The sequence below is a fragment of the Mugil cephalus genome, chromosome 9 (genome assembly GCF_022458985.1).
Source record: "Mugil cephalus isolate CIBA_MC_2020 chromosome 9, CIBA_Mcephalus_1.1, whole genome shotgun sequence".
NCBI classification, from domain to species: Eukaryota; Metazoa; Chordata; class Actinopteri; order Mugiliformes; family Mugilidae; genus Mugil; species Mugil cephalus.
Window position 1 is genome coordinate 7,493,732 of NC_061778.1, and position 12,049 is coordinate 7,505,780.

The 12,049-nt window shown below is 44.9% G+C and overlaps 1 protein-coding gene across 8 annotated transcripts in view; it reads right to left on the minus strand.

Annotated features, from left to right (window-relative positions):
* Window positions 1–12,049, minus strand: part of robo1 (roundabout, axon guidance receptor, homolog 1 (Drosophila)) — a 207,573-nt gene that overhangs the window by 24,049 nt on the left and 171,475 nt on the right. For 7 of the 8 annotated variants that reach the window (XM_047593832.1, XM_047593828.1, XM_047593824.1 and 4 more), the window contains 11 exons: window positions 11,716–11,836; window positions 10,485–10,623; window positions 10,216–10,343; window positions 6,060–6,068; window positions 5,007–5,131; window positions 4,694–4,865; window positions 2,832–3,037; window positions 1,080–1,161; window positions 806–974; window positions 556–722; window positions 331–452 (listed from right to left, as the gene is read on the minus strand). In XM_047593832.1, coding sequence (XP_047449788.1) covers window positions 331–452; window positions 556–722; window positions 806–974; window positions 1,080–1,161; window positions 2,832–3,037; window positions 4,694–4,865; window positions 5,007–5,131; window positions 6,060–6,068; window positions 10,216–10,343; window positions 10,485–10,623; window positions 11,716–11,836 — 1,440 coding nt within the window. The remainder of the gene's footprint in view (window positions 1–330; window positions 453–555; window positions 723–805; window positions 975–1,079; window positions 1,162–2,831; window positions 3,038–4,693; window positions 4,866–5,006; window positions 5,132–6,059; window positions 6,069–10,215; window positions 10,344–10,484; window positions 10,624–11,715; window positions 11,837–12,049) is intronic. The other variant, XM_047593825.1, reaches the window with a different exon arrangement.

Consider the following 12,049-nt stretch of genomic DNA (forward strand, 5'->3'; position numbering starts at 1 on the left):
CAGTACTACATGGCCCGATGCAGAAGGCTGGGCTCTGTAGTGTAGCTTTTGGGTGGCTGAGCGGTCCACTGTGGACAAAGCTTTACATATTTGGTCTTTGGCCAGGCAACCAGTTCAAGCCCATGCCAGATGGACCCTAAGAACGCTTGGACAATGTTATGGCTGCAGGGGCTGTAGGGGCCTAGGACAAATTGACCATAGGCGCATCACTAAACTGACCTTGGAGCTTTAGCGAGCAGTTATAGCAGAGATCCTTATGGCTCTCTGTATCTGTAGCTAGCTGCAGATGTTCCTTAGAAAAACTGCATTTGCAGGAAAAATTGCACTCACTGTCCACTGCACCCTGACAGACGATGAGGAGAGAATGGTGGGGTTGTGCAGATGGATGACCACTTCTCCCAACTCCCTCTGGATCTGACGATGGTCCACCCCCTGACTGGTGGGAGGGATATCTGCGTGCAGGTGTACCAATAAAAGATTTTGTCTTATATATCTGGCAAAACTCATACATTCTACAATATATTGATGTCATATCGGGAAGGACGCAATTCTCACCTTGGGTTTTCACAGCATCAGTGATAGGACTGGGATCACTCAGCCCATAGGCATTGGCTGCCCGTACTAAGAAGAGGTAGACTGCACTGGGCTTCAAGCCCTTCAGTACAAAGGATTCAGTTTTCACATGCTCCGCCAAGGTCTGCCAGCTGCTCCCTGATGCATGACTGTGGACACAACAGAGAGAATTAAGGTTTAAATAAGGCCGTGCAATAATTAGTTCATTGATGGTCAAGTTAATTAGTTTTACCTGAAGGCCTCTATTATATATGAGGTGGGTGTAGCTCCAGCATTAAGGTTAGGTTTCCAGGAAAGGGTGACGGAGGTACGGGTGACATCAGTGACCTCAGGTTTGGAAGGGGCACTGGGGATCAGGTTGGGGTCCGTGGGTCTGTTTGGCTGGACTGGAGCTCCAAATTCTAAATGTACAACAGAGAGTTGCCGAGTCAAAATGTAGTTTCTTTCTATTCCCAAACTCCTGCTCTTCCTGACGGAAATATATCACCACATTGTGTTGGGCTTACCTTGGACCTCTAAATAGGCCTTCCATGAGGCCTCTCCACTGGGTGTGGAGGCAGTGCAGGTGTAGGTGCCAGTGTCGCCGAGCTGGAGTAGGAGAGAGGACGATATTTGGTTAAATGGAAATTATTCAAATTTGTGCCAAGATTCCCTGAACTGATAGCTTTCCTTCTTACTGCCTCTTACTATATCTCACCCCTATGATCTCTGCTCTGCTCATTGACATTCTGATAGAGTCTGTAGCAAGGAGCTGTCGTTGCTTGATAATCTCAATATCATCTCTGTTATAGCAGAAACTGGGGAAAAGAAGCTGGAAAGGGCAGGTGGCAGACCTTCCCTAGTCAAAGGGGAAAGGTTTTCATTGGATTGTACACTAATTGGAGACTTTTTCTCACACTGTGTCTCCCTATAAAGAAGACATTGAGAAGACTATTAGTATTATTATTTCTGTATTTTAAAGGAAAAATAAATGTTTGCACCAATCCTGGATTGCCTACAAAATACCAACATATATGTGTGAAATACTTGGAGTACCAGCAGTATACGAGAGAATGGACTTTTTTGGAAAACCTCTCAGTGAATTCTCAACTTGGTCCTTGGATCTGTATCTGAACCAAATACAAACCCTAATATTCTGGCACATGGCTGCATTTTCCTCTAAATTTAACTGAAATCGGTTGACATGGTCCTGAGATATCCAGCTCACTAACAGGCTAATAAAGCAAAACACAAAACCTAAGACTGCTGGCGAGCCTGAAAAGATTACCTATTTTCCACTGCTGCATTTTGAAAAATGTCTGCTCTGTCAACTGGAGTCAGAGCCTCTGTGTAAGACTAATAATTCTGCTGTGGGTTGTAGGCGATGTATGGTATGCTATGGATGACTATGTGTAAGCAAAGTAAATAATAGAGATAAATCATCTCAGTATGAAGTATGAGCATGTCCTGCCAATAAGCCTCCTAAAAGTGTTTTTTTGGTCTAGTGGGAAGAAAAGCTATTTAAATCTGATAATAATAACAGTCCTGCATCCATATTAATAAAATAAATTACCCCACACTTGAAAATCATCTCCATTATGATGTCTGGGAGAAGTGACAACTTCATTAATGTAAAGTGCTTGCAGAGTTTGTTCTAATACAGCGGGAGATGGCTTCAGATGCATCGCCTCCTGCCTGCCTCGCACCGGCGGCCCAATCACACCGCAATCTTGTCGCCACAAGACATGCCAGCATTCATCAGAATGCCGCAAACTGACGCGAACTCTGACCCCGTGACGCCTCCATCTGGAAGACACGTCAGCACCCCCTACTTATTTCCCTAGGAGCGCGTTCGGCGTCACACAGCTTGCCATCACACATATGCGTAACACACACACACACACACGCGCACAAAATGACGACGCAAAACCCACTGTGCTCCCTGACTGACAGCAACTACAGACTGTTCAACTTCACGGGCTCCCATTTCAAACCCACGACGACTGACTGACAGCCCACTGAGGGACTGGTTGCTGGCAGGAACACATGCTTTATTTACCAACCAGCAGGGGTTTTCCAACCACATTATGGATATAATATGGACAACTCTGAGGTTTATCTGAATGGATTCAGACATAAAATCTGCCAAATAGATGATCTTGATGCAGGAACAATTTGCATAATATATGTAGAATACAGAGTGCCTCAACCCCAGGTCACAGAACAGCCCCCCTAAAAGGGGATCTGAGCATGTTTGTACACCTCTCCAGGTGTCTTACCTTTGCATAGCGTATCTGCAGTGCACCCGTGTCCAGCTGTTTGACCCTGGAGTCATGCGTGGACACCAAGACGCCATCCTTTCTCCACAAGATGGTAGGGGTTGGGTTACCAGATGTCACACAGTTGAGGGCCACTGTGCCGTCCACCGCCACGGTCTGATTGGTCGGCCCCTGACGGATAACTGGTGGCGGGCGGTCCGACACAACTGGGAAAGGAGGAAGGAGAATGGGCAACTGTGTGAAGAGGTGCAAGTAGCAAAACTGTGAGGTGTTTATGCAGTGGAGTAGGGTGAGGAGTAACGCGCGATTCAGACAATCACAACCAGGTTGTGGGAGAAAACACATAAAAAGTGCAGCATGGTAAGAATTGGACAAACAGCATCAGTAACAATGGAAGAATGTGAAAACTGCAAGCGTAGTAGGAGTGGAATTAAATCTAATTTTAAGAACTGGAAGCTATTTTCTAATTATTCAACAGCGGGAGTCGAGCTTAGCTAAATAAAAACAGCACAATTAAAACGAAGCGGCGTCAGATACTTCGGTCTCCTCACTGCAGATCTACCTGGAGCCCAGCAGTATGCATGAGGACGCTTGCAGCCAAACATTCCCCAACCCATCCCCCAGCAGTTTAACACCAAAGAAAAAAAAAAGAAAAAAAGGTTTAAAAACATCTTACCAGAACAATGTCGTAAGCATGAGGGCATTTAAACACCTCCCAGCTTCACAGCTTGGGAACACGAGGTGTGCAATCAATACACACAAAAACAACAAAGAAAGCATGCTGCTGATATTAAGAGAAAGGGGTGCAATGCAGGAAATAAAGCAGCCCAAGAGGAGGTAAAGGTGACATTAATTACATGAACCAATAATTTTTTGATTTTTATCTTCTCTCTGCTGTGTGCAATTGATCACTTTGCTACTATGAGCAGTTGTCTGCCTCCTTCTGTTCATTATTATTATTCATAGCCCTATGGGTGACCATTCCTGTCAGCCCTGCTGATTTACTAGGAAGTTACATTCAGTGAGGAGAACTCATCTTAATGTCTTATGCAGTGCAAATTCTACATATAATGATGTATGTACGCGTGCATAGATCTTCAGGACCATGCTGCGGTGTAATCTGCGGGCTGCTTTGTCTATGCTTTTGTGCCGGGGATGGTGCAATTACTAAAACATTGTCAGCATGACCTGTAATTACCAGATCTGCCTGCGGAGAAGTGGTGGCCTCAGAGCGGCCTGCTCACTTTAATAACTGTTATTATTATCCAGAGAGCACGACAGAATGAGAGAGGGAAGTGGAGGAAGAGATGGAGCATACCGTTGTAGGCCTTAAATGAAGAAGAGCATTTGGTAAATGAAGGGATGAATCTAGGTGTGTCGTAGACAGAGTAATAGCTCCCGAAGATCACTGTGGGAATGGTGGAAGTGAGGCCAAGCTTAGTTCTCCGGAGCTGACAGGGATTGGCTACCAGGGTAATTAGAGGACCCAATCCAGACCTCACCACATGGCCACAGTCGTCCAACGGTAGACAGAAGCAAGCCAAGCATGGAATACCGAAGCAGACATTAGGCAGTGTGAAGCCAGCAAAGCCAAATGCTGAGCCACGGTCTGGGTGCACAGGCACCAGAGAGTCTCTACCTCTGACAGGAACACATCGGACTGGCCAGACCAAACCTCAGAAACCTCAAATCAGATATTAATATGTTCTGCAGCACGACCACAGTGGTACAGATGAACAGCTCGTGAGCCAAAGATTCTCTGAAATCCCAATATTTATGCACTTAAGTTTTCCTTCGGGGTTCCTAATTCTCTGCTAGGCTTTGTTATATGGAGAAACCGAATGTAAAGGAAGGCTGCCTACCGTCTGTGACCTCCAGCAGAGCCTTGGTAATCACGCTACCGGCAATGTTGAGGGCCTGGCAGCTATAGTATCCCATGTCTGAGCGTTCAGCATCCGTGATGGTCAAGTCCCCGGTCTGGGATACAGAAAATCGGCTGGAGGGCTGAGGTGGTTGGTAGGAGAACAGCAGGTTCTGTAAGGGAAACACAAATACAAGTCACTCTTTTACCATTTGCTCCTTTCCAAAGCTTGGGATGAATTTGTTAGCATGCTGTCCAAATGGATAAAGAGTGTTTTGAAATTAGAAGCCTTTATTGGTGTTTTTTTTGTTTACCTGACTGCCTTCCCGCTGCCAGAAAATGGCTGGCTGTGGGTTTCCGGTGGCCTCGCACTGGAAGGTGACGGTTCTGCCAACTCCAACCACCTGGTTCCTCGGTCTCACCACAAATGCTGGAGGCACTGGAGGGAAGCCATGAGAGTGGTTATTTTTTTGAACAGACAAACATGCCATTGTATATTATATCAAACTGCATAATATAATAGTTTTGAATGCTGCCTGGGTTATTTGAATGAAAGGAATTTTATTGCTAGTATTCAAATATGTTCTATAGATATCTGGCTCTTCCTAAACTTTGCCTGGTGCACACACAACAGATTAGAACAATAGGTTGGATTGGAAATGCAGCTGTATTACTACCATGCCGCTCATTTGCATGGGCAAGGGCATGGACCATTAAAATTTACATGGAAATGGGGAATAAATTTGAGCCATCTGTCCATGCTGACACCTTCCAATACTGCGGGCCTCAACCAGGACGCAGTATCCATGCGTCTTAATGACAAATTCCATCTAAGACTAAATGTGGTGACATAGCCCAAAGTCATCCGTGCATCTAGGGCGACTCTGGTCTGATATGTCTCTGTGTGAGGACACATTAACCGAATGTAGAGGTCGAGATGCGGGCCAGATTACACCTTCAATTCAAAAGCACTCCGGATGTGCACTCAGATATTAAAACTCTGCAAATGTTTCAATCTTTTTTTTTTCTTTTTTTCCACAAAGGCTGTGCGATTTATATAAAAAAAGGGCAATCTGAAAACTGTCACTTCAAATGCGGACATAATTTGTCCATGAATAAGATGGAGTTTTTGGTAATGCATAAAAGGGGAAAATAATAGAATGAAATGATGCAGCTTTACCTTGGAGGCCCAAGCTGAGCATATTTTTTACCCATTAATGTCCTTTTGTCACTGTTGCCCATGACAACAGAAACATGAGTGCTGATTGGAGGGTGGAGAGGTGATGGGAGGAGGATGGGAGGGGGTTCTGACAGCATCCTGTCTCTGTCAGAGCGGTGAATAGGTGACGGGTGACATTTCAACTTACCAGACACGACTAAAAAGGAAAGAAAAAACACAACAACAAAAAGCCATGGATGAATAAATAAATAATAAAACAGCATGACTGAAAGAGGAGAGATAAGGGGGAAAAAAACTGCGATGTCCATGGGTACAAATAATCATGTTATTATCATCCTGTGAATAAAAGACACGTCACACTTCACCTTAGACTGAAACCCTAGAGACAACATGATACATACAGCCAAGGATAATCACTGTGAGTGATGAGGAATGTGTTAACAAGAAATCACGGAACAGTCGACACAAGTCATGAAACATGTTCAAGGACAGGAAAAATGCTAGATTAGGTTTAAAAAAAAAAAAAAGACAATAAAGGCACACAGATACCAACAATACACACACAAGCTTTATGCTCAGCAACATCAAGCTTTGTTTATCTCTTTCCAGGTGTTGTGTGGAGGTGAACATCCCTGCAGCATTAATGATTCCAGAGGAGCAGCTAGATCACAGTGCCTGAAACGCAGCTTTGCGAATGTGCGTGTGATCCATAAAAAACAGAGGGTGGATGTTAAATGTCACTCTCTGGTCATAAATCTCGCCCCGGCCGATCACTCACCTTATCTAATCTGTCTGCTTCAACGGCTCCCTCGGAAACATAAACGCTGTCTGTCAGAGTAACGACCAACCCCTTCCTCCTCCCCCTGCCTATCGCTGGCCTTTAAAATGCAGATAAGGCGTACATCAAACACTCCTGGAGGAAGATGCTCGCCGCTATCCGTGTGCGAGAGGCTCCAGCACACACTCACAAAAAACACACAACCGTCCATGTGTGTCTAAGCCCTTAATTAGGTAACCCAACCTCTCCCATGCTGCAGTGATCACAGACCTGTAGGGAGAGGTACGCCTTAAATCTGACCTGGCTACTTTGTTTTGAGGTTTCCGCTGGCTCACAGGGTGAAGGGGAGTCTCTATCAATAAGCTGATCACAGCAGCTGAGGAATGCACACTGAGCATTGTGGCCTCCGGCCCAATAGGAGGCAGACTATGTACCAAAAGCTGCCGCAGCGATATTAATGGGGATTTGAACAGGGCTGCTGTTCAGTGGGCCTGTCAGCAACATAAGAGTGGGACTGCATGCAGAGGATTTGGCATGATTAACAGCAGCTCCCATTGGGAGGTCTGTAGCTCACTGTAAAAGCTTTGTCTGTGTTAGATCTGTGGATGCTGTATACGGACAGACATGTGGTTTTCACAACACAGTGTGGCAGTGCATTTGATGGTTAAGACAAATTAATCCGGAGATGCAGAGATACTCCATATTAGTTCTACATGTGGCACCCAACCAGGTTTTGGTATTTATCTTGACTGTAACAGCGCGCAGACTGCTGACAAGAAAGTTCCTCTCCCTCACTCTCTTTTGGCACCAGTTCCAAGTCTCCTTCCAGACCCTTTACATGGGTTATTAGCAACGCTGCTCTGGGGACTGCCATTCCATTCAAGACCTTTCTATGCATAAATCACCGCTAACGGCAAACTTAACCAGCTGAGAAAAAATAACACGCTGATTTTCTGACTTCTGTCCAATACCATCTGAAACAATGTATGCACATTCCCATTGCATTGACCGGTGACGTTTCATTAGGAAAGAACTATATAAACATTATCTACTGACACCGGGCACAATGTCTAATTCTTAAATCTTACATTCTCATGTGGCTTAGATTAACAGTTTTACTGTCTAACTATAAATAGGGCTGGTGACTTGGCCAATTGTATGCCTCACCCATAAATCAATTAAATACTTTCCTTGACATATTTATAAGTCCAGAGGAGATGTAGTAGACTGACAAACACACGTGTAAGACAATAATTCACTGATTAGGTCAGTAATGGGAGCAGAGCACGCTGAAAGAAAAACAGCCCGAGGCGCCACTTCCTCAGTGTCGACATTGTTCACTGACAATCTGGCCGCGGAAGGTGTGAAAATCCACATCCATCCACACAGAGCAGGGTTCTTCTCATAAACCGACGGGCTCTTACAAGCCATTTGTAGACCAGCAGCTTCAGCGCTGTCCGCCTTATTTCTAATTTCACTTCCACACACTCTTCTGCAATGACAATGAAATTGCAAACTGTAGGAAATTACTTCTATATTTAACTTATTTAGAGAGTTTGTTTTGATTAAATTGCATTCATCATCATCATCAACCCACAGACTAAGGCACATTTAGAAGAAACAATTCAGAGCTCAGAGAACATTCACATTAATTCAATTTCTGTCTTAAATGTCATATTACCCATCCCGTGGCATCGTTCTCGCTGCCATTTTTTCTCTACCACTTATTTCATTTAGCTGCTCCGTTATTCTTATGCAGTGCCTCTCTCCTGCAGCGTTGCCCTGGTTTGACTCGCGATGCAGGGCAGCAGCAATGCCCACTGAACCCACAAACTCAACTATCTGCCCACCACATTACTGTTGTCTTCACTACTATGGCAGCATCCTACTACCTATACATCTTTTCTTCTGCTTTGGCCCCTTTAGACCTACAATTACCCAGCTTCTCTTTCCATTCCCGTGCCTGCATCTGTAATTAGAAGCATGTCATTTCCGGGCGTGGGACTGTGGCCTTCTTGTCTTTAATTAGCTGGACTACTCAGTGCCCACAGCCTCGCTGGCCTCTTCATAATCTGGTCTGGATGAAGCACAGGGATCTGAAGAGAGCATGGAAATGCTTCTAGGAACTTTGAAAACTCTGTGGTTCGGGCATCAATCATCATCTGCCCCGACCACGCCAACAGGACAAGGACTCGTATGATTTATGTTGCACTATTATGCTTTTCACCTGAAAATATGCGCTTTTCCTTTAAGCATGCGGCAGAGGTTTTTCTTCACTGAAGTCAGTTTAAGACTTCTTATTTCGGTTGTCATGCCACTCTTACTCGTATGACATGGGGGGGTTGAAAAGAATGATGTACAAAAAGAGGGTCAGTGCCTTCTGCATGCACGCAGCAGGGAACTGGCCTGAAGTTAAGACATTTAATTTCCATTGAGGACAGGGGAGGTTTTAGCTTTTCAAATATGACTCGAGTCAGGAGAACGGCTTATTGAACCAGTCCATCAATGCTGTTCCCTTTCATTAACTAAGCTTTCATCAGGGGAGAGAGAGAGAGAAATAAAGAAGAAGAGAGCATTAAGCGAAGTAGATATATTGATGGGCGTATTGGCAGGTGTGCCTAATCTTGCTCCTCGAACCAATCTAGAGACTGCTGTCGTGTGGAGAGAAGCAAGAAGTAATTGTAAAGGGTAACCATGTGAAGATGAAGTATCTGCGTTTGCAGGTGGGGGTTGGCAGAGGAATAGAATTGCCTTGTCTCTTTAAATCTCCTCTGTGCAGACTACTGGTTGTGACATTAATATGACTGACCTCGCCATAGAAATCTCCCTCCCCTTCTCCCCCCTTCTGTCCTCTTCAGCGAGATCGCCCCCAGCCCCAATTCTCCACTCGTTCTGCACCAGTGGTGAGCCACCTCCAAGACCGAGATACTCACTATCCCTCTATATAGTCACAATTCTCTATATACTAAGCTTTCTCCTACTTCTCTCCCCTCTTGTCTCACCCGACTCCCAACATTCCCATTAGTTTGGCGTTAAATGGCCCCTGTGTTCCTCTGATTCTCAGGAGGGTCTTGGGGTGATCCCAGCTCCCCAGTTCCTCTGAATGGTTTCTTTCTGAATGTTCACACTCTGTGACCGGCTGCTTTATATTCCAACCGTGTTAATAAGACGTCCAGTGGAGGGGGCCACTGGAGACACGCAGATATTCCATTGGTTCACAGATACTACTGTATGTCCTAAAACGTGAGGGAAGACGGGCCTCCGGAGAAATGCCACTTGTATAGGGCAAATGAAATCGATTGCTGTTGAGCTCCCATGTGCACAGCTCTACAGCTGTTATGGATTTTTGCGTTTCTTTTTATTAGAAATCAATCAGCTAATTGAGAGAGAATAGTTGGAAGTGATGACCATGTAGTACTAAAGCTGAAGGCTATTATTGCACAGTGGCTGGGCTAAATTGCATTTGAATCAAGCTCCACATAAACCCAAAATGGAAATGAATTTAGAAGTGCCACCTAAGGGACCGTAAAAAGAGTGAAGCTGTTTTTTTTTTTCTTCTTCTTACCGTGGACGGTGAGCGTGGCCGACGCCTCCGCCTTGCCCACCATGTTCTCCGCGACGCATGTGTAGGAGCCTACGTCAGCCGAGACCAGACGACGGATCTTCAGGGTGTGGTCTTCACGAATCTCATACCTGGAATAAAGCAGGCACCCATGCATCAACTGTCGTCAACAATGCGGACAAAAGAGGAGCGTGGATCGGACAAAAGAGATGAAGAGGGCAAGAGTGGGTGGTACTTTAAGAGATTAAACGGAACCAGTTCGTGAGTCATACCTTCCCTTGGGCAGGTCGCCGTCGTCTTTCCTCCAGCGCACGGTAGGAACTGGGTCACCACGGGCCTCACACCTGAACTCCACGCTTTGGTCCACTAGCACCACCTGGCTACCTGGGCGTCGTACGAAGCTTGGGCGCTCTGCAAAGATTAAAACGCAAAGCACGTGAATTATCAGATTTAAATCTAAAGCTGGAGTCATGGAATCTGTGTCTTTGGTTCCCACAATAGACTCTGGGTTTAGCTGTTTAAAGGTTATGCTTCAGCAGTAGATTTAAAATCAAACTAAAATTAGATTAAAGAGTGGTGTATCGGGTCATGCCGTGTTCTCAAGTGGAAATTGTGATGAGCATGCATGATGATATCTGTAGCTAATGGTAGGAGTAATACAAGTGGAATAAACCGACTAGATGGGATATATTAGTCATGACATAAATAGGTCACAAACACCGACTGCATTGTGGTACATTATATAACTTTTATTGCCAAAAGGCTTGTCAAGACATTAACTGCATTAACTGAAGACTAAGAATAAGAAGGTTTATTATCATTGTCCGGGGAAAAACAACAAAATACAATGATGGCAGGACGCGCCCTATTACCTCACGCACGAAGGCCTCTTACGTCCTGTAATGCTAAGACTCCCTATTACATGTCTAATCTGCATTTCTTTTTATATTCATTAAAGCTAAACGAAATCACAGCTTAAGATTGGACACCTGACCTGATAATCAGGCTGGTTTATAATCAACCAGAGTTTCTGGTTTATGACACTTTGTTATGTCTCTATTTATTTCAGCGTAATTCTTAATTATGAGGAAGTGAGCTTTGTTGTCCCAGGTTATTAGAGGCATTAGAGGAGATGGAGGATGTAAGTCTGGACATATTCTCTGTTTGGCAGACCAGGGGGGGTGTAGGGGTCGGAGGTCAGTCGTGGTGAAATAGGGTGCAGCTGGTCACAGGAGAGAAGCTGTTGGGCTGCGCTGAAGGCTGAGCTAAGATTCACAGTTAAGCGTGATATTGGAGGTCATCTCACACTCCATCTGATAAAGGTCAGTGACACCATTTAGTGCCCTGTCAGAGAGACAATCAAAGTGTAACATCTGGATTCAGTTTTTTTTTAACAGAAAAACATGTGGGTGTGTGTGGTACGTGTTTATGCGTTATATGCTAGAGCTTAGACAGCATACTGAAGAAGTGTGATAACAGAGAAAACAATAAAAGGTTGATTACCGAGCACCGTGAGTTCGGCCGTTTCACTCTCACGTTCTCCAACCATATTTGTGCCGACGCACACGTACTTCCCGGCATCGCTCTTCCGGGCATTTGTGATCATCAGCTTTCCTCCTCGTATCTGAGAGAAAAGAAGGGGAGGTGAGAGGCTAAACACGGAGAGGAAACAGAAATATTAGGAGTCTGAGAGGCACTCTGGGCTTGTGGTTTAGAAATAAAGTGAGAAAACAGAAAATGCCATAGTTCAAACATTACAAAGCATTTCCTGATTGCTCTCAAGAATGCCTGTGAGCATTTACGAACCAAAAAAAAAAAAAAAAAAGACCCTTATTGA